This window comes from Schistocerca cancellata, chromosome 6, assembly GCF_023864275.1.
Source record: "Schistocerca cancellata isolate TAMUIC-IGC-003103 chromosome 6, iqSchCanc2.1, whole genome shotgun sequence".
NCBI lineage: Eukaryota > Metazoa > Arthropoda > Insecta > Orthoptera > Acrididae > Schistocerca > Schistocerca cancellata.
Genome location: NC_064631.1, coordinates 371,122,031 through 371,148,291, shown reverse-complemented (window position 1 = coordinate 371,148,291; position 26,261 = coordinate 371,122,031). Strand labels below are relative to the sequence as shown.

Sequence of the window (26,261 nt, the reverse complement as noted above, 5' to 3'; positions counted from 1 at the left end):
TCATTTGACTGGTGGTTGTTATATTTTCTTCTCTTTTAAAAAACAAGACATCGTAAGTTCTGCATGCTGTTTGAACTGACCAGATAAAGTGGTATTTTTCGTTAAAAGTACTTAAAAATTTTACCAAAGTAGTCTGCAATTCTGTGGAAGTAAAAGGGGGGGGGGGGACCGACAGAGAGAGAAAGAGAGAGAGAGAGGGGAGGGGGGCATGGATAAGGTTGTCTTATGCATGGCAACAGAGAGGAGGGGCAAATGCCTCATGTTGCCAAGCCTTGTTAAGTGTTGCTGCAGACAACTATGAATAAAATTGTAATGCTACTGAAATATGACCATGTCATAGTCTGCAGAACAGCATTTATTGCTGTCCAGTGTTATTCATCGCAAAGTGTCTGGAAGTGTTTGAATTTGATTGGCTATATAACTAATACAGATCAATGCTACAAATGTTTGTGTGCAATGTTTTTGATATTTTACTTCACTGAAAACTTTTTAACTGGGAATTTTGGAATTACTGATTCATTTCTGTGTTAAAATTATTGAAGAAACCTACAACACATTTAAGACAACATGTAAATACATTTGTCAAAAAGTTCAAATTTTTTTGGTCAGCATATGTGTATCAACAACCCAAGAAATGTTCATGAAAGAAATCAATGGAAGTGAAGTATTTTGCTGATTCACTGATGAGACTACTGACAACTCTTGGAATACAGTATATCAAAGCAAATACTGATGTTAGCTTTACAATAAAAGTATAATTCATAGACTTCGTTAGGTAAATTAATTTTATGCAGAAAGAGTGGTAGAAACTTACTGGTTTAGGCTTTGAATGGGTTCAGGATGTTTGGTAAAAGACACAAAAGGTGCATATTTTTGTTGTGCTTCCAGCTAATAAAGATAGTATTTTGTGCTCTCACCAGTATGCCAAAAATGACAAATACTATCTAAACAACAAAGCAGGTAATCATTTTGAGGGAACAATCCCAGTGCTCAAAGGAATGAGTTCTAAACATTCCAGGTCTGAAACAAAATTATCTTAAAAATACATGACTATGTAATTGTTTTATAAAAATTGTGTACATTAAGGAACCTCAAAGTATTCTTTCCACTGACAAGAAAAATTGGAAAGAGTTACCCATAGCAACATAACCACTAATGTTCATCAGGTATGTGTATCATATCCCAATATTGTTGACATCTTGAGCAATTTGTAACTTGATTTTTTTTCCCCCATGTGCTCAGCGAATCAGAAGGCAGATTTTCTGAAATTTCCAAAAAGTTTTTTTGTAGGTTGTATTCCAGTGCAAAAAACGCCTGCCAAGACAAATTCAGGTTTCTAGCACATTTATGGCTGCTCCTCATGCATACTACAGAGTAGCTTTTCATCATGATGAAATTGAAAATGTCAAAAGCCTATGTAGTAATAAAGAAGTCAAACATGAAGGGGTAATAATAATGAAGTAGTACTGACAAATATCAAGGATCGATTTGACCAAGCTCTGCATGATCTGATGGGGGATGGGGGGGGGGGGGGGAGAGAGAGAGAAGATAGATATTGACAATATACTAGCAGAATTAATAAAAAATTTTTGAGAAAATGTGAAGAATTCCTAGGTCAACATTATGGTACACTGTTGTGAGAAAGAAAAAATTCATGAAAACTTCTATAAGAATAAACCAACTGGCTTTCTGAACAACTGAAAAGTGATGGAATATATGTGAAAAGGGAAATGCAATGCCCAGTCTCGATAAAGGGAGGGTTAGTGAAAGAAATGAAAAAAAATAACAATATCAGGTCAGATGAACAGAGGGTAATTTCACTAACAACAGAAATTGAGTAATGCTAGTAGAATTCATCAGAGACAGGAAAGTAGAGCAAGGGATTAAGTTACTATGAAAAGTTCAGAAAGGTAGTGTGAGTAATCCACTAAATTACAGGCCCATATCATTAACGTCGATATGTAGCAGGATTTTGGAACATATCTTGTGTTCCAACATTTTGAATTACCTCGAAGAAAACTGGCTATTGACACACAGTCAACATGGCTTTAGAAAACATCGTTCCTGTGAAACACAACTAGCTCTTTACTGACATGAAGTGTGGAGTGTTACTGACAAGGGATTTCAGATCGATTCCATATTTCTGGATTTACGGAAGGCTTTTGACACTGTACCACACAAGCGGCTCGTATTGAAATTGCGTGCTTATGGAATATCGTCTCAGTTATGTGACTGGATTTGTGATTTCCTGTCAGAGAGGTCACAGTTCATAGTTGTTGTTGTTGTGGTCTTCAGTCCTGAGACTGGTTTGATGCAGCTCTCCATGCTACTCTATCCTGTGCAAGCTTCTTCATCTCCCAGTACCTACTGCAACCTACATCCTTCTGAATCTGCTTAGTGTATTCATCTCTTGGTCTCCCCCTACGATTTTTACCCTCCACACTGCCCTCCAATACTAAATTGGTGATACCTTGATGCCTCAGAACATGTCCTACCAGCCGATCCCTTCTTCTGGCCAAGTTGTGCCACAAACTTCTCTTCTCCCCAATCCTATTCAATACTTCCTCATTAGTTATGTGATCTACCCATCTAATTTTCAGCATTCTTCTGTAGCACCACATTTCGAAAGCTTCTATTCTCTTCTTGTCCATACTAGTTATCGTCCATGTTTCACTTCCATACATGGCTACACTCCATACAAATACTTTCAGAAATGACTTCCTGACACTTAAATCTATACTCGATGTTAACAAATTTCTCTTCTTCAGAAACGCTTTCCTTGCCATTGCGAGTCTACATTTTATATCCTCTCAACTTCGACCAACATCAGTTATTTTGCTCCCCAACTAGCAAAACTCGTTTACTACTTTAAGTGTCTCATTACCTAATCTAATTCCCTCAGCATCACCCGACTTAATTCGACTACATTCCATTATCCTCGTTTTGCTTTTGTTGATGTTCATCTTATATCCTCCTTTCAAGACACTATCCATTCCATTCAACTGCTCTTCCAAGTCCTTTGCTGTCTCTGACAGAATTACAATGTCATCGGCAAATCTCAAAGTTTTTATTTCTTCTCCATGGTTTTTAATACCTACTCCGAATTTTTCTTTTGTTTCCTTTACTGCTTGCTCAATATACAGATTGAATAACATCGGGGAGAGGCTACAACCCTGTCTTACTCCCTTCCCAACAACTGCTTCCCTTTCATGTCCCTCGACTCTTATAACTGCCATCTGGTTTCTGTACAAATTGTAAATAGCCTTTCGCTCCCTGTATTTTACCCCTGCCACCCTTAGAATTTGAAAGAGAGTATTCCAGTCAACATTGTCAAAAGCTTTCTCTAAGTCTACAAATGCTAGAAACGTAGGTTTGCCTTTCCTTAATCTTTCTTCTAAGATAAGTCGTAAGGTCAGTATTGCCTCACGTGTTCCAGTATTTCTACGGAATCCAAACTGATCTTCCCCGAGGTCGGCTTCTACTAGTTTTTCCATTCGTCTGTAAAGAATACGTGTTAGGATTTTGCAGCTGTGGCTTATTAAACTGATTGTTCGGTAATTTTCACATCTATCAACACCTGTTTTCTTTGGGATTGGAATTATTATATTCTTCTTGAAGTCTGAGGGTATTTCGCCTGTTTCATACATCTTGCTCACCAGATGGTAGAGTTTTGTCAGGACTGGCTCTCCCAAGGCCGTCAGTAGTTCCAATGGAATGTTGTCTACTCCGGGGGCCTTGTTTCGGCTCAGGTCTCTCAGCGCTCTGTCAAACTCTTCACGCAGTATCGTATCTCCCATTTCATCTTCATCCACATCCTCTTCCATTTCCATAACATTGTACTCAAGTACATCGCCCTTGTATAGACCCTCTATATACTCCTTCCACCTTTCTGCTTTCCCTTCTTTGCTTAGAACTGGCTTTCCATCTGAGCTCTTGATATTCATACAAGTGGTTCTCTTATCTCCAAAGGTCTCTTTAATTTTCCTGTAGGCAGTATCTATCTTACCCCTAGTGAGATAAGCCTCTACATCCTTACATTTGTCCTCTAGCCATCCCTGCTTAGCCATTTTGCACTTCCTGTCGATCTCATTTTTGAGACATTTGTATTCCTTTTTGCCTGCTTCATTTACTGCATTTTTATATTTTCTCCTTTGATCCATTAAATTCAATATTTCTTCTGTTACCCAAGGATTTCTACTAGCCCTCGTCTTTTTACCTACTTGATCCTCTGCTGCCTTCACTACTTCATCCCTCAAAGCTACCCATTCTTCTTCTACTGTATTTCTTTCCCCCATTCCTGTCAATTGTTCCCTTATGCTCTCCCTGAAACTCTGTACAACCTCTGGTTCTTTCAGTTTATCCAGGTCCCATCTCGTTAAATTCCCACCTTTTTGCAGTTTCTTCAGTTTTAATCTACAGGTCATAACCAATAGATTGTGGTCAGAGTCCACATCTGCCCCTGGAAATGTCTTACAATTTAAAACCTGGTTCCTAAATCTCTGTCTTACCATTATATAATCTATCTGATACCTTTTACTATCTCCAGGGTTCTTCCATGTGTACAACCTCCTATCATGATTCTTAAACCAAGTGTTAGCTATGATTAAGTTGTTCTCTGTGCAAAATTCTACCAGGCGGCTTCCTCTTTCATTTCTTAGCCCCAATCCATATTCACCTACTATGTTTCCTTCTCTCCCTTTTCCTACACTCGAATTCCAGTCACCCATGACTATTAAATTTTCGTCTCCCTTCACTATCTGAATAATTTCTTTTATTTCATCATACATTTCTTCAATTTCTTCGTCATCTGCAGAGCTAGTTGGCATATAAACTTGTACTACTGTAGTAGGTGTGGGCTTCGTATCTACCTTGGCCACAATAATGTGTTCACTATGCTGTTTGTAGTAGCTTACCCGCATTCCTATTTTCCTATTCATTATTAAACCTACTCCTGCATTACCCCTATTTGATTTGGTATTTATAACCCTGTAGTCACCTGACCAGAAGTCGTGTTCCTCCTGCCACCGAACTTCACTAATTCCCACTATATCTAACTTTAACCTATCCATTTCCCTTTTTAAATTTTCTAACCTACCTGCCCGGTTAAGGGATCTGACATTCCACGCTCCGATCCGTAGAACGCCAGTTTTCTTTCTCCTGATAACGACATCCTCTTGAGTAGTCCCCGCCCGGAGATCCGAATGGGGGACTATTTCACCTCCGGAATATTTTACCCAAGAGGACGCCATCATCATTTAATCATACAGTAAAGCTGCATGCCCTCGGGAAAAATTACGGCCGTAGTTTCCCCTTGCTTTCAGCCGTTTGCAGTACCAGCACAGCAAGGCCGTTTTGGTTATTGTTACAAGGCCAGATCAGTCAATCATCCAGACTGTTGCCCTTGCAACTACTGAAAAGGCTGCTGCCCCTCTTCAGGAACCACACGTTTGTCTGGCCTCTCAACAGATACCCCTCCGTTGTGGTTGTACCTACGGTACGGCTATCTGTATCACTGAGGCACGCAAGCCTCCCCACCAACGGCAAGGTCTATGGTTCATGGGGGGGGGGGGGGGGGGGGGGGGGGGGGGGGGGAGAGTTCATAGTAACTGACTGAAACTCATCGACCAAAACAGAAGTGATTTCTGGCATTCCCCAAGGTCCTTTGCTGTTCCTTACCTATAAAAACGATTTGGGAGACAATCTGAGCAGCCGTCTTCGGTTGTTTGCAGATGATGCTGTCGTTTATCGACTAATAAAGTCGTCAGAAGATCAAAACAAACTGCAAAATGATTTAGAATAAATATCTGAATGGTGCGAAAAGTGGCAGCTGACCCTGAATAACGAAAAGTGTGAGGTCATCCACATGAGTGCTAAAAGGAACTCGTTAAACTTCAGTTACATGATAAATCAGTCTAATCTAAAAGCTGTAAATTCAACTAAATACCTAGGTATTACAATTACAAACAACTTAAATTGGAAGGAACACATAGAAAATGTTTGGGGAACCAAAGACTGCATTTTATTGGCAGGACACTTAGAAAATGTAACAGACTTACTAAGGAGACTGCCTACACTACGCTTATCCGTCCTCTTTAGAATACTATTGCGCGGTGTGGGATCCGTACCAGATAGGACTGACGGAGTATATCGAAAAAGTTCAAAGAAAGGCAGCATGTTTTGTATTATTGCGAAATATGGGAAAGAGTGTTACAGAAATGATACAGGATTTGAGCTGTAAATCGTTAAAAGAAAGGTGTTTTTCATTGCGACGGAATCTTCTCACGAAATTCCAATCACCAACTTTCTCCTCCAAATGTGAAAATATTTTGTTGACACCGACCTACATAGGGAGGAACGATCACCATGATAAAATAAGGGAAATAAGAGCTCGTACGGAAAGATATAGGTGTTCATTCTTTCCGCGCGCTATACGAGACTGGAATAATAGAGAATTGTGAAGGTGGTTCGATGAACCCTCTGCCAGGCACTTAAATGTGATTTGCAGAGTATCCATGTAGATGTAGATAGATAAGATTATTCTAATCAGAATCAACAATTTATCATCATCAGTAGTTGATCAGTAGTTGAGGTATTTAATGTCATAATCAGAAGATGAAGAGACAGAGAAAATATGTGGGTATATTGGTGAATAATTCTGTGCGGAAAGAGAAATGATAATGTAATATTCAAGGAGCACTGGAACACGGTAGTAGAGGAAGGAAAGAAGAAAGAGATATGGAACAGTATGGGCTTTGTAGTATCTACCACAAAATATCTTGTAGCAACTATCCAGAGCAGCCTTTAGTGGAACGACCATATAAAACAAACAGTAGAAAAAGCAGATGCCAGACTGAGAGTCATTGGAAGAATTGTAAGGAAATGTAGCTAATCCATGACGGAAGTGGCTTAAAACGTACTTGTTCAAGTGATCCTTGAGTATTGTTCATCAATATAGGATCTTTCCCAGGAATGATAGCAGGGACAGGAAGATCCAACCAATCAACCAACAAAGCACCATTGGTAGATGTCACAAGACCGACATTGGGCATCACGAAGAGGTTTACTACTGAAACTTAGAGAGAGAATCTTCCAGGAAGAATCAGACAGCATATTACTTACTCCCACATACATCTAATGTAATGACTGCACTGAGAAAATCTGTGACAGCAGAGCCAATAAAGAGGCTGACTGACAATCATTCTCCCCATGTGCCATTCACGGGTGAAAAAGGACAGGGGGATCAGTTAGTTGTGCGAGAAGTACCCTCCACCACACACTGTTAGGTGGCTTGTGGAGTGTGATGTAGTTGTAGATAAGTCAATTAAAAATGAAATACAGGATGCGCAGGTAAACTAAGATGAAATAGCTGCAGGAAAATGCAAAGAAATCAAGAAAGAAATGGTTGTTCGAAGGACTGATTCAACAAACGAGAGCATAGAGAGAATGAAACAACCTTCAGTAAAATTCAAAGAAAAGGTGTCAATATGATCAATATCAAGAGTGCAAGAGGAATTCCATTGTTAAATGCAGAGGAGAGAGTAGACAGGTGAAAGGGTGTACTGAAAGCGGGGGTCGATAAGGATGGCATAGGGGTTCCAGTGTTAGAGGCAGAGCTTGACAGAGCTGTGGAAGACATGCAATCAAATAAGACAGAAGGCATAGATAATACTGCTTTGAAATTTTGGAAGTCATTGGGAATGTGGCGACAAAATGGGTATTCAAGTTGGTTTGTAGAATCTATGAGCTTGGAGGTGTATTGTCAAACTCCAGAAATTATCATCCACCCCATACTAAAGGTCAAGGGCAGATAAGTGAACAACTATTGCACAATCAGCTTAACAGCTCATTCACCCAAGTTGCGAACGAGAATAATGTACAGAAGAATTGAAAATAAAGTTGAGGATAAGCTAGGTGATGATCAGTTTTAGTAAAGGTAAAGGCACCAGAATGGCAGCCCTGAAACTTAAAAAAAGGCAAGACACGGTAGATTTGTTGACCTAGAAAAAGTGTTTGACAGTATGAAATGGTGCAAGATGTTCACACTTCTCATAAAATAGATTTTAGCTATACGGAAACAGAGACAATATACAATGCACAAGAACAAAGAGGAATCAATAAGAAGGAAGACCAAGAATGAGGTGCCCAAATTAAAAGGGTTGTACAGCAGGGGTGCAATATTTCTCCCCAACTGTTAAATCTGTGCGTTGAAGAAATGTGTTGGGAAATAAGAAAAAGGTTGTGGATAGGGATTAAAATTCAGGGTGAAATGATATCAGTGATAAGATTCACTGATGACATCGCTGTTATCAGCAAGCAAGGAAGAATTGCAGGATGTACTGAATATAATAAACAATTTGCTGAGCACAGAATATGGATTGAGAATAAATCAAAGAAAGACAAAAGTAATGAAGAGTAGCAGAAATGAAGCCAGTGAGAAATTTACCATCAAAATTGGGGACCATGTAGAAGATGAAGTAACTCTTCTATCTTGGAAGCAAAATAACATAACAGGTGAAGCAAGGACGGCATAAAAATCAGGTTGGGATGACAGATGGTGATATGGAAGAGACATGCCATTTGCTAGAAGAGGAACGCAATAGGGGAAGTTGGAAAATCTCATACCTGCTTTGAACAAGTTGGTGAATCAGTGGGCTGCTAGTAGAAATGTAGAGAAAATAGTACAGGACAAAGGTGGAATGGGATGGGAATGGCAAATGGCAAGAGGGAGATGGAGGACAGGCATAAGAGAAGAGATTTGTTGCAGGGAGAGATTCCAAAAGAGCAATTCAGAAAAGCTGGTCCTGAGATATTTCGTACTCCATCAGTGGAACAAACAACCACAGGACCTAAAGACAGCTGCACGTTACTTTCTCCATCTCAAAATAATGACTTTTCTCCTGCATTTCTCCTACAGAACCTTTCCTTCCCGGTTTCCCTCTTATTCCTCCCACCTTTCTCCTCTGTTTCTTCTGCAGCACACTACCTTTTCTCTGTGCATGCATCTTTTTTTTTCACACTGGGATGACCTTGTCTAATATCCTCCCCTGCTCCACCTCATGCCTATTGTAATCAATGATTCAATTCTTTTCACAAGAGTGTTAAGTTTAAAGGTTACATTTATGCATATTATGCAAAAAAAAAAAAAAAAAAAAAAATTCGGACACAGTATATTTCATGGATCAATGATAAAGATGACAGTTATCAGGTGAACACATTGAAGATACCACACAGAATCAGATTTCTTGGTTTACAATGAAACATCTAAGCAATGGAGACTATCAGACAGTCCAGAGTTCTGATAACCACACATCAAAACAGTCGCTTAAAGTATATCTGGCTTTACTATGATAAGAAAGGAGCACAAAAACAATAAAATGAAAAATCAGAAAAGTCTATAAATGCCTCACTTAAGTGGAGGTAGTTACTGACAGTGTGGAGATGGTACCACTTTATGTAGTTAGGAAAACATATTTACATATACAGTTGTTGGTCAAAATTGTGTTTACCAGTCACAGTACAGGACTGAGAACATTGCTTCAACTTGTTTTGCACTTATTCAGACACCGCTAATATATAAATAGCACAATCTTCATACCATTTGAACAACAAGACCTCAGACAACTGTATGATTTTCGCCAGAAAGTCTTCATCCACTTTGAAGTCAAAATATTTTACATTAAAACATGACTACCCCAGCCGAAGGGATTAGACAGTAAGCCAGGAAACTGTAATAATCAGCAAGTGAACAACAAGTCAGGTAGTATTTGCTAAAATATCTCCTGAACCCAAACTGGAAGTGACCAAGAAGTTGCCATGATTCAAAAGCCCAGACAAGACACTGGTTAACTAATCACTTCATGGTCTTTCCTACTCACCTCCAAATGGCAACACAGCAATAATCACTTGGCAGCCCTCTGCTGATTTCAGAAAGGAAATGAGGAATGTAGTCCAAGAGATGAGGAAGGCTGTACCTCACAAGAGATTGAACATGGCAAGGAGGATTGTGTTGAATTCTCTGCAAGGTGCAGCAATGTGGTGTATCTGATTTGGTGGTAACCGGTAGTATGTCATATCTACAGCAGTGCTGCTGATTCCAGTTCCCACAGAGAGAAGGAACAGTTATGTTGTTTATTGTTGCTCTAGCAAGTGTCAACTGCCCCTCTCAGCAATAGATCTGTGGTGGTGTAATGCCAAATCTTGCATATTGGTTGTGGTTTCTTCTGTGAAAGTGTGTGGTGGTCTGTAGACTTCCACTGTGCATTAAACCTATAATGGGACAACGTCCCCTTTTCTCATTATCTGATTTGAGAGGTGAAGGATGGAATGATTGATCAAATTCAGAAATCCATGTCACAATCTGTACTTATTCTGTTTATCATCTCGCTACTTGAAGGGATGCACTTGAAACCTTGCAGAGTAGCACAGCTTTGTGGTGAACTTCATTTAAAGCAAGGACAGGCAGTAGTATTTTTTGGTGTCCAGAAGACTTTGGACTGTGATAAATCCATTCATGGGCTGTTCAAACACAGTGATGTGGCTCTACAGCATCTAATTAACCTTTCTGTGGACTCATTTTGGCAGCTTTATTTCCTTGATCTGCTTCATGTATCCAGAATGGAGAGTAGTTATGTGAATGCAAATCAACTAACTCAATTAGGCAAGCTTTCTCCCCATCTGCTCCATGCTCTATGTATGATATTTGTGCCATCTTGCTATGAAGTGGAACATGTCAGCAGGTTTACAAATAGGACAAATTTTCTTGTGAAAGCAAGACTACATGCTGATGATATATGTAGCTGCATATCTTTATGTCTTAAACTACAATAATAACTTGATAAATTAAAACCAACCACATACATACTATCTACTTGAAAATCTATCTTTGGAGTAGGAGTTGTTAAGCAAAAATGATTCACTGTTAAGAGCTGAAGAGCACATCAGGATTTTGATGACTAATTCCTCTGTAATGCTGAAATGTGTCTCAGCCACACATTAAGCTTACACATTTATCAGGCTGTCAGACTCTTGGGGTTGGTGGTTAATAGGGCCCCATAACCACATTATTTGCCTTAAAATCCACACAAAGGAGGAGTGGAAGGAAGAGCTATTTGATGAAGCATTGCAGCAACTGCTTGCATGATTGTAATGATGGAGATAGGTGAGGAGTAGTATTTGCCTGTAATGAATATTGACACACCACCTGTAACCCTCTCCTCCCTGAGAAAACCATTTCTGTCAAGGTGTAACTGCCTTTCAAATGAGGTTCTTGAATACAGACACACAAGGGTCACAGTTACTCTTCCCAAATACTAAACCCATTTATTTTCTACTGTACTACATTAACCATCTTATTGGTGTGATTTGGTTGTGTTGTGTTTCTCGTCTTTCCACCTGCCTGACATGACACTGATGTGTGGAGTGTTGACTGAGGGGCCAAACAGTTTCTTTGGATAGACTTCAGTGTCCATGTACCCTTTTATTTGGTCCTCATCTGATCTCACTGACACAGCCAGAGAAACATTATCAGGTGGATTTAAATCAGTCTTTTTGTTTTTATACAACTTTATAACAGATTACTCCTTCAAAGTAGATGTTGATGGCTTCATTGTGGCAGAAGCAATGCTTAGTAAGAATGTAATCTGTGGTTGTGGTGTACACCTTTTCTGTAGATTTTGCTGATTGTGTAGAGGATATTTTTTACATTTCTGTGCACCCGTTATTGCATTTCCAGAGGCAGGTGTTCATGCCCATTTGCTAGTGTCTGTGTTGAAGAATATTTTTTGACAATATGTTTTAGGGATCTGATGCAAATGATAACAGAAACAATAGTTTTTGTGTGATAGGTTTTTATCTCCTCTGGATGTAGAGGGGCATGTGTGAGTTACTAAAAACCACAGACACAAGCCATATCCTTTCTCAAAACATGAGACACACATGTTTTACATGCAAATGTGACATAAATAACATGGTTACTGCAGTTAATCACAGTCTTATTATGTGATAGAACCCTAAATGTGTGTAGTTTCTTTACTGCAGTTTTCTCTTGTATCTATTATCATGTATCTGCCAGAAAAAGGTACCTATTTACATTACACATAGTAGAAGAGAGCAAGCTTGATGCTGCTAGTTAGTGAGAAGGGTAGCAAAGGCTTGGAAGCAACTAGCAACAGCACAGAGTCTTCAGTGATAATATTTGAAGTTTCACATGCTATTTATCTGTGACTTGGCATGACATGTCATGGTGCTGTCAGGTGCATTTCAATACCAGCTTGAAAGAGTATACAAAGAGTATATGATGTTTCCAGTGTTTTTAGTATATGATGTATGTGCTGTAAACATGCCAGGAAACGGAGATTGTGCTGTGGCATACATAACAGTTGAATATACAGAACTTTCATTCCTTGCTAATTGATATAAGACCACACAGTGACAGAAGTTTAACTCTCTGAAATCCACAGTGGAAATAAAATTAAATTGTGACAAATTACAATAATTTGTAATTTCAATTAATATGCATAAGTCATGGAAAAGCCTGTCATAAAATGTATGTATTTAAAGCCATTTAGTCCTCAAGAGTAGTGAGTTCACCAGTATGATTTTATTACTAGCACTAAAAGTAAGGTGAAGCTGAAATTTTGTTGAGATGTGTGTTCTATTAAAAAGATTAAACCCAGCGAAATGGTTTGTTAGTGTATTAAATTATTCTAGTGATGATACAATTTCTAAGTAATTCAAAAGGAGATGTATTGCTGTCGCTTAAATAGCCCTTTATAATGACTCTCTGGAGGTATGAATATAGTCTGGGGGTACATATCACACCAATAAATGTAGAAACAGGGCTGTGACAGATTGTTGGAAAAATTTATTCATGCCATACTTCAGTTTCAGTCTTTTGTAAGCTACAGGAAAATATGTCTATCTTATGCTGAACTTCTTTTTTCCCCCTGCATTTGAAGTGAGAACTGTAAAAGAACCTAACCTTGCTCCTTGATAACTTTAGCATTCAAACTCTTTTGTACATTTTTTTAAAGTACAGTGAAAAATAAAAGAAAAGCAATATTAGTTATGCTTTAATATTGGTAAGAGTAAATCCCAATTCAATAAATACTTACTTATCAAGAGAGCTTCTAACGCTGTGCAAAATTATGTTCAGTATAGCTGTGGGTCGTGGTCTAAGCACCACCTCAGGCACGGCAAGCATGGTGTCCACTTGTAGGAAAGCTACATTCCCAGAAAGCATTGCTCTGAAGCTCTCTAAGTTGTGCACCACAAGCCTGGAAAAAGTATTATGTTCATCAGTGTGATAAAATATTGTTAGGGCTTATAATTAAAACAGCAACCACCCACAAATGTGGTTTGAAAAGATTTATTTGAATCAAACCAGGACCAGTTTTGGATTGCTTACAAGTCCAACTGAGGATGGATTTGTAAGAAATCCAAATCCTCTGGAAGATGGGTTTGTAAGAAACCTGAAACTGGTCATGTTTTGATTCACAAAACTATACTTATGGGTGGTTGCTCTTTCAATCATTAAACTTATCGTATTACAGCCACTGTTCTTAAAATGTCAATTTTCGATAAAAATTGTTATTTCAGGTTCAACAAGCAGCAAGACACAGCTATGGCTCTCTCTTTTTCTTGGATGCATCACCTGAGCTGCAACTAGGATGCGAGGTGTGCATCATGCTAAAATTTGCTGCCCAAATTCGTGTTTACGTACAACATAGTACTTATGTGATCAGCAACATCCCACTGCAAAACTCTTGAATAGAATAACTCCAAGCTTTGATAAGTCAACATGTACCGAAGGTATGGTAAATAATAATATTACTTCAAAAATAATGTTACAGTTTATTTTTATCTTATTTGAATGCAAGCCAATAAATATAAGATCTATTTGAAAAGTAAGGATTGTTTCCATATATTTAAATTTTGCCTGCTCAGAACAAAGTTCCACAAATTCATTGCCATCTTTTGATTGTTTATAAAGCCACAGAAGTTATTTTTTTGATTCAGTAGTTATTTAATCATGGGTGAATGGCAAACAACAACGACTTTGAAAAGGATTGCTGCTGCTAGTTGTGAAGCATGTGGTGTAATTTGATTTCTGTTAGCTAATGGAACAGTTGCTCAGATTCATTGAGAGTTGTGCCTTGTTTATGGCCATACAGCAGTTAGTGAAGGGAAGGTTAGACAAAGATCTCAAGGCTTTAAAAGCAGCCACACAAATGGTTATGATTAAGAGTGGTGTGGCAGGCCTTGTATCAGGACCAATAAAATCATGCAACAGGTGGACCATAACTGTGATCTGCTCAACAATTGGTGATCTGAATTGGCTAATGAATTACTTCATGTTGGACACATCACTATTTACATGATTGTCATAAAGAGCACTGATGGACACAAAGAATGCTAACAAACTAACAAAAAGAGCAAAGAATCTTTGGGAGATGAGTATTTTTGGACTGATATTGACGAGATAAAACTGATTTGTTTCCCCACATTGTTACTGGCAACAAGGTGTGAATGTTCCATGCGAATGCAGAATGAAAACAATAGTCAATTTGGAGGTGTCATTAGACTTCGCCAAAACAAATCATTTCAAGCCATGTCTTTACTCAAGTCGAAAAATAATGGCTAATACTTTCTGGGCACAAAAAGGGCATTCCTTTGCTTGATTTCAGGCAGCATGAGTCAACAATTGCAGATTTAAGTGTTTTGTGAAGTGTTTCCAAACAGACGGGTTATCCATAATTGATGGGGTTGGAAATTATTGTCTGGGAGAATCCTGCATGTCAGTGTGCACCCACACACTACTGTGCTCACACAAAAGACAAGATGAAATATTTTGTTCCCAGCTTTACAACCATCCACACTACATCCCCAACCTCACACCTAGTGTGTTCATTAATTTGAAACAATAGCTTGTTGGGCAACAGTTTGATGATGACTTGGAAGTCGAGACCACTTTTGTCAACTGGTTCATTTCCCAGAGGAGAACTTGTCTGTATAGTTACTGAAGAAGCTAATGTAACTTTAAAAAGTGCATTGAAGTGAATGAAAATTAGAAGGAAAAGTCAAGTAGTTTGTAGGAAACTAAAACCACCAATAAGAACATATATTTTGGTATGACAAAACAGCCTTTATTTTTCAAATTTCCCTCATAAATCACATGTTTGAGGAAGTATAGCATGTCTGTTGTTGTTGTTGTCTTCAGTCCTGAGACTGGTTTGATACAGCTCTCCTTTTTACTCTATCCTGTGCAAGCTTCTTCATCTCCCAGCACTTACTGCAACATACATCCTTCTGAATCTGGTTAGTGTATTCATCTCTTGGTCTCCCTCTACTATTTTTACCCTCCACGCTGCCCTCCAATGCTAAATTTGTGATCCCTTGATGCCTCAGAACATGTCCTACCAACCGGTCCCTTCTTCTTGTCAAGTTGTGCCACAAACTCCTCCTCTCCCCAATTCTATTCAATACCTCCTCATTAGTTATGTGATCTACCCATCTAATCTTCAGCATTCTTCTGTAGCACCACATTTCAAAAGCTTCTATTCTCTTCTTGTCCAAACTATTTATCGTCCATGTTTCACTTCCATACATGGCTACACTCCATACAAATACTTTCAGAAACGACTTCCTGACACTTAAATCTATACCTGATGTTAATAAATTTCTCTTCTTCAGAAACACTTTCCTTGCCATTGCCAGTCTACATTTTATATCCTCTCTACCTCGACCATCATCAGTGATTTTGCTCCCCAAATAGCAAAACTCCTCTACTACTTTAAGTGTTTCATTTCCTAATCTAATTCCCTCAGCATCAGCCGACTTAATTCGACTACATTCCATTATCCTCATTTTGCTTTTGTTGATGTTCACCTTATATCCTCCATGGCCAAGTAAAATGCATGTCTAGTGATGAATTTGCTGTCTTGTCTTTTGGTGTGCAAGAGGCATATCTAGTTGGGTACTCAGTTCAAATAGAACAATATCAATAACTTATTTTGACAGTTTTATTCTATACTATCACAAAAGTATACAAATGTTTAAGGAAGAAAGATATTCTGCAAAGACTGAAGATACTTGTAGTAAAATTAAGTGTTTTGTTCTTGTTGCTTTCTATCTGTTTCTGTTGCTGCATACACGCAATTCTAATTGTTTGGCACAGTTGACGGTACTGGACTGTATAGAACACCTAGGTGAAATATTACTACATTTGCTCAGGTGCACTCTTTACATGATCAGACTATAAGAGCAGCTGTATGGAAATTACTCCTTGCAACGATGTATGTTCTCTCAGAGTTGTTGGTGTCAACATAATTAATTTTAAGTGCTAAGATATTCTCAACGGTAGTTACCACTCTTAGGAGTAATGTGTGATTTTGCACAATTGAGGTTTGTTTAGTAATAAATTATCATTTTAGTTATCTGCAGAAACTCTGTAAAAACATGAAAGGAGCAGAGCTTCTCAGTTTTCTTTATAACTATTGTTTGCATTCTGCTAAGAACTTAAAACACTAAATTAACCTGCTTGGGGAGTTTAAGTTTGAAAGGCAATAAAATTGTATTAATTATTTACTTAGTATCAGTATTTTTATTATCACATTGTTCAGTTTCATCATCATTTCACCATTTTAATTGGTTTTGCATGTGGGCATGGTATATTGTTTCCTGAGACAAGAAGAAAATAAAACAATTTATTTGTTTGCCATCAACAAACTATAACTACTTTCTTGCCAATTGTTGCATTGAGCATAACTTGACTGTTCTGTCTTTATGCATTGATAGCAGAGATGGTGTGCTGGAGCTCGTCGTGCGTGAACGAACAGTGAAGACAGAGGAAGTAGTAGCATCAGACCAATTATTCATCAAAACAGAAGATGATGTGCCATCACCGGATACTGAGGGAACACCGGGTTCTGAGCCAGAGTATACATCGTTGCAATCATCAGGTCGATACATGGGTGCACGGCGAGGTCAAATCCGATTCAAAGTGGTTAGTGAAGAGGATGTAGAAGCAGAAAGAGAAAGACAACGTCAGAATGACTCTAGAGATCCAACCACTCCTCGAACTCACTTTGTACGTTATGCCCGTGTTGGTGATAAAACTGTCAAACTTTGGGAGTGTGGCTATTGTGGGAAAGAGTTCCGTCATCAGTACACTCTAACACGTCACCTGCCAACACATACAGGTGAACGCAACTTTCGATGTGAAGCCTGTGGAAAAGCATTCCGTCAGTTGAGTACCTTGTCACAACACCGTGCCATACATACAGATGCCCGGCCATATGTTTGTGAGATGTGTGAGAAGACATTTAACAGGGTAAGCATGTAGTCCATAATCTTGCTAGTAACTCTTTTATTGAATTACTATCCAAATAATAGTGAAGATACCTCCCCCACCCACCCCAAAGAGATTTTTTAGTTCATAATAGTTAAATGAGACCTCTGATTTGTAGGGATTATTGGTGATTGCATGTTTCTGTAGTTGAGCAAAATTTTTTTAATACTTTGACAAAATCAAACAATGGAATATCCAGGGTGGAATAACATCAGATGAAAATGATATATTGCTACTCACCACATAGAGGCAGCATTGAGTCGCAAAAGTCACAATGAAAAACAATATTAGGTATCTTCAGCTATCGGAATAAGCCCTTCAAGAACACTTGCAGACATTCAAATGAGCACAACTTATACACACAAAGTGACTGTCATCTCCAGACACTAAGGCCTTTAGCACCTGGCGATGACAGTGGGTATGTGTGTGACTTGTCCTTGTGTGAATGTGCATGTGTTTGCTATTCTGATAAAGGCATTAGTCAGATTGCAGAATATATGTAGCATTCTTTTACATTGTGCCTGTATGTGACTCAGTGCTTTTGCTATGCGGTGAATAGAATCTATCTGCATATTGTTCAATAATAGAAAGTTCAGGTTGGAATATCAACAGTATTATGATAAGGATAGCCTGCTATTTACTGTAAAGACAACACATCATGTTGCAAGTAGGTACGAGAATTACTCAATATTTCCATTAGATTTCAGAAAACAGAAATCATGAATCCTTATCACAGCAACTACGTGGAGTGTGTGCTTCATAAACATATCTCTCACATAAGTCATACAGGCTAAAAGGCAATATCTGATCTTTAGGGATATTAATTTACTCAAACTATTTCTCAGTCTTCATCAGCAAATAAAAAGATGCATACAAACAAATGGGGGGGGGGGGGGGGGGGGGGAAGGCATGTTCAGTTGCAGACAGGTACAATGAAAAGACTGTTATACATTGAGCTTTTGGCCAAAGCGTTCTTCAGAAAAGGAGACACATCCACACAAGCAGGCATACTTCATGCACACATGATCGTTATCTCAGCTGCGCAGCCAGAATGCAGTTACCACCTTTAACGAAAGCAACAGGTCAGCGTGGGGCAGGAAATGGGGAGAGAGAGCAGTGGCAGGGAAGAGCACTGTTTGGTGGAGCATGGAGGGACCAGATGGCAGGAGGACAAGGCTATCAGGTGCATCATTGGGAGACTGTAGAGAAGGGAGGAGGAGGAAATGGGTAGCAGAAAAGGAGAGGGCAGAAAGGAGAAAAATTAGAGGGTGTGTTGCCGGAGTGGTGCATAATAAGGGTGATGAGCTGCAAATTGAGAGGGGGTAATGGGACAGAGGAGGTGGTAGCTGATGGGTGGAGAGTGTATGGACAGTAGATTATTGTAGGTTGAGACCGTGATAATTTCGGAAGTGGAAGCAGAATGAGTTATGAGGATAGTTCCCATCTGCACAGTTCAGAAAAGATGGTGGAGGGGAAGATCCAGATGGCCTGGGCTGTGAAGCAGCCATTGAAATCAGATGTGTTATCCTCAGCTACATGTTGTGCTACAGGATGGTGTACTTTGCTTTTTGGCCACAGTTTGGTGATAAAAAGCTGTAAAATGTTTTGCAGCAGAGCTTTCATAAGTGGTGTAGCCTCTGATGGAGACCCCCCTGTGGCACAATATGCAGCTGAATGTGACATGATTAAGTTCAATGCCTGCTTCACAACCCAGGTCATCTGGATTCTTCCATACACCACCAGCTTTTCTGAACTGAGCATATGTGAGTGTTTATTACAACACATTCTTCACTTCTCACATTTTCCCAGCCACGACCTATGATGACCCACTGTCCCCGCACACTTCACCCAACAGTTTCTGTCCCCTCTGTCCTATCACTCCCTCCCAGTTCATGTCCTCTGACCCTCACTGTTCACCACTCTCAAACAATTTGCCCACTGATTTTTTTCCCCTTCTCTGCTCCTCTCCTGTTCCATGCCCTCCCATTCCTCACCATCTCCTAACACTGCACCCATCAGCCTCGTGCTGCTACCATCTAGTCTCTGCAGGCTCTGCCAGACAGCACTCTTCTTTCCCCCAACCTGTACCCTGCTATCCTCCCCCTTCCCTTACCAGGCTCTGAAGTGTTGCTTCCGATCAGTGCCAGGATTGTACTGTGGCCGCTGCTGCTGCAGATAGCAGTGCTACGTGTGTGAGAGTTGTGATTGCTTGTGTACATTTGTCTTCTTTTCTGAACAAGGCTTTGACCAAAAGCTCAATGTATAACAGTCTTTTCATTGTACCTGTCTGCAACTGAACATGCTTTTTCTCTCCCCCCCCCCCCCCCCCCCCCATTTGCTTGTATGCATCTTTTTATTTGCTGATGAAGACTGAGAAATAGTTTTAGTAAATTAATATCACTAAAGATCATATGTTGCCTTTTAGCCTGTATGACTCATGTGAGAGGTATGTTTATGAAGCACACACGCCGCGCAGTTGCTGTGATAAGGATTCAGCATGATTTCTGTTTTCTGAAATCTAATGGAAATATTGAGTAATTCTTTGGAATCAAATGAGAATACACAAAGAGAATCCATATATTGGGAATGTGGGTACATATACATTTGCAGCCTCATCATGTCTCTAGAATGATATGTTCAGATATTCAGCACATTAAAGCAAGGAAGACAAAGTTATAAGTTAGAGCTAGAATAAAATAATTGTATTTTTTATGATAAATGACAGAAAGTTGTACAATAGTGTGTTGAAATGTAATGCCTCCGAATTTTTTATCTGAAAACTCTTAAAAGCTTTTTAAATAAAACAAGCTTTATAACATTCTGCTTTTTTTTTTCCATCATGTCTACAGACTGGAAACCCGTTATTGCTAGAGGGCTCTGAAAGGTAGTTTGTGACATGGTGGTGTGTAACCTAACTGAATCAGTTTGTTAGAAACAGCATGCTGTAATCAAATTCATCCACACATGGAGCACTCTCTCCTTCGGCTTGACAATGCCAGACCACACATGAGTGCTGTGACATCTGCAACAGTCTGACACTTGGGTTCACTGTTATTGATCACCCTCCATACAGTCCCGACTGGGCCCCATCCAATTTTCATCTGTTTTCAAAACTTGAAGAACAGCTTTGATGACTATACTTTGATGTGTTGAAGGGGTGCAAGGACAGGTAAGATTTTGGACATTCCATAGTGACAGTATCAAAAAATTGGATTCTCATTGGGAGGAATGGGTACATCACCAGGTAACTATTTTGAGAAATAAATATGCAGAGATGAAGTATTAAGATGTAGAATGTTAATCAAATTTATTTTATTCAAAAACTTTAAAGAGTTTTCACATAAAGAATTTGGAGGCATTAACTTTTCAGTATGCCCTTGTATATGCCCATTTTTTGCTTCATTTTAAATCATTCACAAGAGCAGTTGTACTCCATGTCTCACTGTAGCACACTACCTAAGTATGTTGGTGGATAACACAAATTATTGTTTGTCTACCATAGTTTTTTAAAAAAGAAATGAAACCTAGAGTAAGAGCTTCCAGAACGTGTTGTAAATTGTGTTCCTGTGTGTACTGGCTGGAAATTTGTTTCCACATTATCCATTAAATGTCATAACAGAAGACAACAAAAGTCAGTTTTTAAAGTTTTAGGTGGTGTCTGTAAATGAGGGTCATATTGCATCCTCATCTCTTAGGCATCACAATGGCTGAAATAATATTAATAACTGGAGTATTAAAGCACCAGAACTTCAACAAAACCTTGTAAGTAGCACAGAATGTAGGAGGACATTCTTATTCTCCCCTAGGACTGTCTAGAGAAAACCAGAACAACTCAACTCACATGTGGGTCAAGCTGAGTAACAGGAACTTAAAAAGATGAAATATCATTGATACTAGAATGAATTTTTCACTCGGTATCAATATGTGGTCCGTTGAAAAACTGACGTATTGCATGTTGGCTTTTGTATAGATCTTCGACAGAGATTTGTTTAATGTTTTTTCCTGATTTTTTTGTCAGCACGAGTGGTTGTAATGGTCAAAGATTCACTCTCTGTTGTTGGTGACCACCAGTAACGATGGGTGGCCACTAGCATTGGAGAGTAAATCTTGAATGAATTGTCAAACAAACATCAGTCAAAGATCCTGATACAAAAGCCAGTGGATAATATGTCAAGTGGCCATGAAAGTCTCAAAAATTTTGTTGTGGAACTGGAATCTGGACATTAACTTTTCATGGTCAGTGCTTTTATTGGTGAGTTATCTAAGTTTAAATCACATTTTGCCCACACAGTTTCAATCCTCATTGCTGGAGTAGTCTCTCTTGCATATGTTACCAAACTAGAGTTCTTCGAAGAAAGGATTTTATGGAGAAATTGTACTCGCAGATTAGGTATTGTTAGCAGGAGGAATCTTTCAAGCTGCATCAAAATGTGCATTTTTGTGAAGCTTTGCAACTAAAGTCAATGGTAAATAGTCTTTGCAGGTTTGCCACAGGACCACATTTTGCAAATTCCACAGTATTTCCTCGGAGCAACTGACCTACATCTTCAGGTGGTTCAGCCTTGCTGGTGGCAGGGTACGACTATGACGTACCTAGTCACCAGCAAGGTTGAACCACCTGAAGATGTGTAACAGTTGCTCTGGGGAAATACTGTGGAATTTGCACAATGTGATCCAGTGGTAAACCCATGAAGACTATTTACAACATATCCTCTGGGAAAGCTTGAACAGTCACAAAGTCAAGAATGTTGGTTTGAATCTTGATCCAGGACGCAATTGTAAATTGTCGGGTAATCTCGCAGCAACTACTTTACACTCCAGAGGAGATGACTAATTCTGGAAACAAACCACAGACAGTAGTTGAGCCATTTCTATGCTACAGTTTTTTGCCTAGGAATGCTCACATTGTAAGGAATGTAAAATAGTTTCTGAGTAGTTTGCATAGTATAATGAAAATACAGAAAAACTAAAGCTGCATTGCAGGTCACATGAATGGGCAGCTCAGCCAACAAGAACATTTCCTGCAGATGGCATGTATCTGGAATTGGTTCCTTGTCTTCAACACAGGTAGTTTTACAACAGTGTACACTCGACAGTAGAGCAAAAGATTCACTCTAGAAACAATCCACTTATCTGATTTCTCATATTCAACTGATTAATTATCTAAGTACAATCATTATGGACAGGAGTTTTCATAAGAAATGCACTATCGCTTTTTCTGTAATAACGCATGACAAGATCAGTGTGAAGACAAGATTAGAATAACTGCAGCATGCACGGAGGCATACAAGCTAGCATTCTTCCCGGGCTCCATAAACAAATGAAGCAGGAGGAAAGACTAATTCACAGTGCAATGGGAAGTATCAGTGCCATGCACTTCACAGTGGTTTGCAGTGATAGATGTACACTCATAGGAACACCTTGAATGACTAGAGATAGGACATTCATATTCACAGGACATGTACATTAGTATGTTCTGCAGAAATGATTAGCTTTTCAGTCACCTTGGTTCAGCATACATCCTGCTGTCTAGTAGGCACATGGTCTGCCATGGCCCCTGATATCTTGTTCCATGTGCGATGGCATCAGCACCTATAAGGCATGAATGGCATCCTGTGGTATAAGCATCCATGCTGCATTCAACTGGTTCCAAAGTTCATCTGTGATGGTTAGCGCTTGGTAGTGCTGCCCCTGTCATTTCACCATGCACCTGTCGTTTCATCATATTCTTGACTGGCACAAGTCTGGTGATCTGGCAGGCCAGGACAAAAGGCTGACATCCTGTGACACCAATAAGGTATGTGTTTGTGCAACAACATGTGGTCATTGTCTTGCTGAGAAATGGTGTCTGGGGTGTTGTGCAGAAAGTATATGGCTACGGTTTGCAGGATGTGATTCACATTAGTCACAGGGTCCTGGACATGCACCAGCTGTGATTTGTGGTAGTAGCCAATAGCACCACATACAATAAGGCCCCAAGTTGTCTCTGTATGTCTTGTGCGAGTGCAATCACTGTGATGCTGGGATGTCTGCGGCGAACCAAAATGCGGCCATCGTTTTCAAACAAACAGAACCTGGATTCGCCCAAAAACATTATCTGATGACATTCCTGTCCCAAGTGACATCATTCCATACACCATTGTGGTCTAGCATGTTTCTGCACATTCTTCAAAGGTAGGCAGAGTAGTGTATAACACGCACATAGCCTATACCGTAATAAACAGTGACGGACTGTCACCCATATAGTGTAGGATGTGTTACACTGTTCCATTGTTGCGCCACAGCCAAGGAGGACACAGATCTGTCCGGCAATGCCATTCGGATGAGGGATGAGATGTCGACTGTGCGGGAGGTGGTCTGGGTGGTGGTGCAACCTGACCCCTCTCTTTGTGTTCTACGGCTTTCCACGAACCATTCTGCATGGATTCGTTCCACTGCCAAAACACTTTGTCCCACAGGAGAAGCAGTTTCCTGGATGGACGCACTACTTTCTCTCGTGCCAATAATGCGCCCCTCTTTCAAACACACTGCTTTGATGATACAGTTCACGCCTATGTCTGGGAGGCACCTTGCACCATCTGCTCAAGTAACACTGATCCATTACCTTCAGTTTATAGTGACAACGAGAGCTGCAGGCACATTTTACTGGTAGGTGCTGTGCCGCGATATCGACGTTGACTTTGAATCTGCGGGCCTACAAGGTTCAAAACCTAATCATTTATGCAGAACATGTACATGTTCTGTGAATACGAACGCCCTATCTTGTCATTCAAGGTATTCTGGTTTTCTTGAACATGAATGTAGATGTAGATATGTTCTGATAAGGGGTATAATTTGCGGGCAACCTGGAAACTGACAGCAATGATGTCCAGAAAGCAGAATAATAATGAATTTTTCATTGTGTGTGACATCTTGTGTATTGAAATGTTTCAGTACAATATTTGTTTATGCAGACCCCACTCCACATCTTACTTATAGTCAGTTTAGTTTGGCAGATCAGGTGTAGTATCCAACTTCCTCTCTTTCTGTTATGCATTCTGATTGATTGCCCAGTGTAATAAATAATAATAATAATAATAATAATAATAATAATAATAATAATACATGGATGATCTAAAACTACTGGCAGCAACAAATCAACAACTCAACCAAATACTAAAGATAACAGAAGTATTCAGCAATGATATAAATATGGCTTTTGGAACAGACAAATGTAAGAAAAATAGCATAGTCAAGGGAAAACACACTAAACAGGAAGATTACATATTGGATAACCACAGTGACTGCATAGAAGCGATGGAAAAAACAGATGCCTATAAATATCTAGGATACAGACAAAAAATAGGAATAGATAATACAAATATTAAAGAAGAACTAAAAGAAAAATATAGACAAAGACTAACAAAAATACTGAAAACAGAACTGACAGCAAGAAACAAGACAAAAGCTATAAATACTTATGCTATACCAATATTGACCTACTCATTTGGAGTAGTGAAATGGAGTAAGACAGACCTAGAAGCACTCAATACACTTACACGATCACAATGCCACAAATATAGAATACATCACATACATTCAGCAACAGAAAGATTCACATTAAGCAGAACGGAAAGAGGAAGGGGATTTATTGACATAAAAAACCTACATTATGGACAGGTAGACAATTTAAGAAAATTATTTCTAGAATGAGCAGAAACTAGCAAAATACACAAAGCAATCACTCATATAAATACATCGGCTACACCACTGCAATTTCATAACCACTTCTACAACCCTTTAGATCACATAACATCAACAGATACGAAGAAAGTAAATTGGAAAAAGAAAACACTAAATGACAAGCACCCGTATCATCTAACACAGCCACACATCGATCATGACGCATCCAACACATGGCTAAGAAAAGGCAATATATACAGTGAGATGGAAAGATTCATGATTGCAATACAGGATCAAACAATAAACACCAGATATTACAGTAAGCATATTATTAAAGATCCCAATACCACAACAGATAAATGCAGACTTTGCAAACAACAAATAGAAACAGTAGATCACATCACAAGCGGGTGTACAATACTAGCAAATACAGAATACCCCAGAAGACATAACAATGTAGCAAAAATAATACATCAACAGCTTGCCTTACAACATAAACTTATAAAACAACACGTTCCCACATACAAGTATGCACCACAAAATGTACTGGAGAATGATGAATACAAATTATACTGGAACAGAACCATTATAACAGATAAAACAACACCACATAACAAACCTGACATCATACTCACCAATAAAAAGATCGAAATATCCATACCCAATACAACAAATATACAAAAGAAAACAGGAGAAAAAATTGATAAATACATCCAACTGGCTGAGGAAGTCAAGGACATGTGGCATCAGGATAAAGTTGACATTATACCAATTATACTATCAACTACAGGAGTCATACCCCACAATATCCACCAGTACATCAATGCAATACAGCTACATCCAAACTTATATATAAAACTACAGAAATCCATAATTATTGATACGTGTTCAATTACCCGAAAGTTCCTAAATGCAATATAACATATACCGTACAGTTAAAAGGAAGTCACGCTTGATCAAGGTCCGCATCACTTTCCATTTTTGACCAGACATAACGTCTGAGAAAAGAAAGAAAGAAAGAATAATAATAATAATACCATATCAAACGAAAAGGAATACTTATTAACCTTGTGACAAGTATTTCTAATAGGCTAATGTAAAGGTATTTGTAGTGGACAGCACCGTTTCACAGCATTGAGAAGCCTACGTGATTAATGATGTTCACGTACATCTTTACAAAATAGTTTTTGAGGTGAGACAATTCCAATTTGTATGAGGTCCATTTTATCTAAGCGCACTCTCACGTTGCCAT

At 39.0% G+C, this 26,261-nt stretch overlaps 1 protein-coding gene across 1 annotated transcript in view; it reads left to right on the top strand.

The window, feature by feature from the left end:
* The window catches only part of LOC126088569 (zinc finger protein 358-like), an 81,620-nt gene that overhangs the window by 16,852 nt on the left and 38,507 nt on the right, over positions 1-26,261 (top strand). Inside the window, exons 2-3 of the mRNA XM_049906758.1 lie at positions 13,597-13,809; positions 16,795-17,329. Coding sequence (XP_049762715.1) covers positions 13,799-13,809; positions 16,795-17,329 — 546 coding nt within the window. The 5' untranslated portion in view covers positions 13,597-13,798. The remainder of the gene's footprint in view (positions 1-13,596; positions 13,810-16,794; positions 17,330-26,261) is intronic.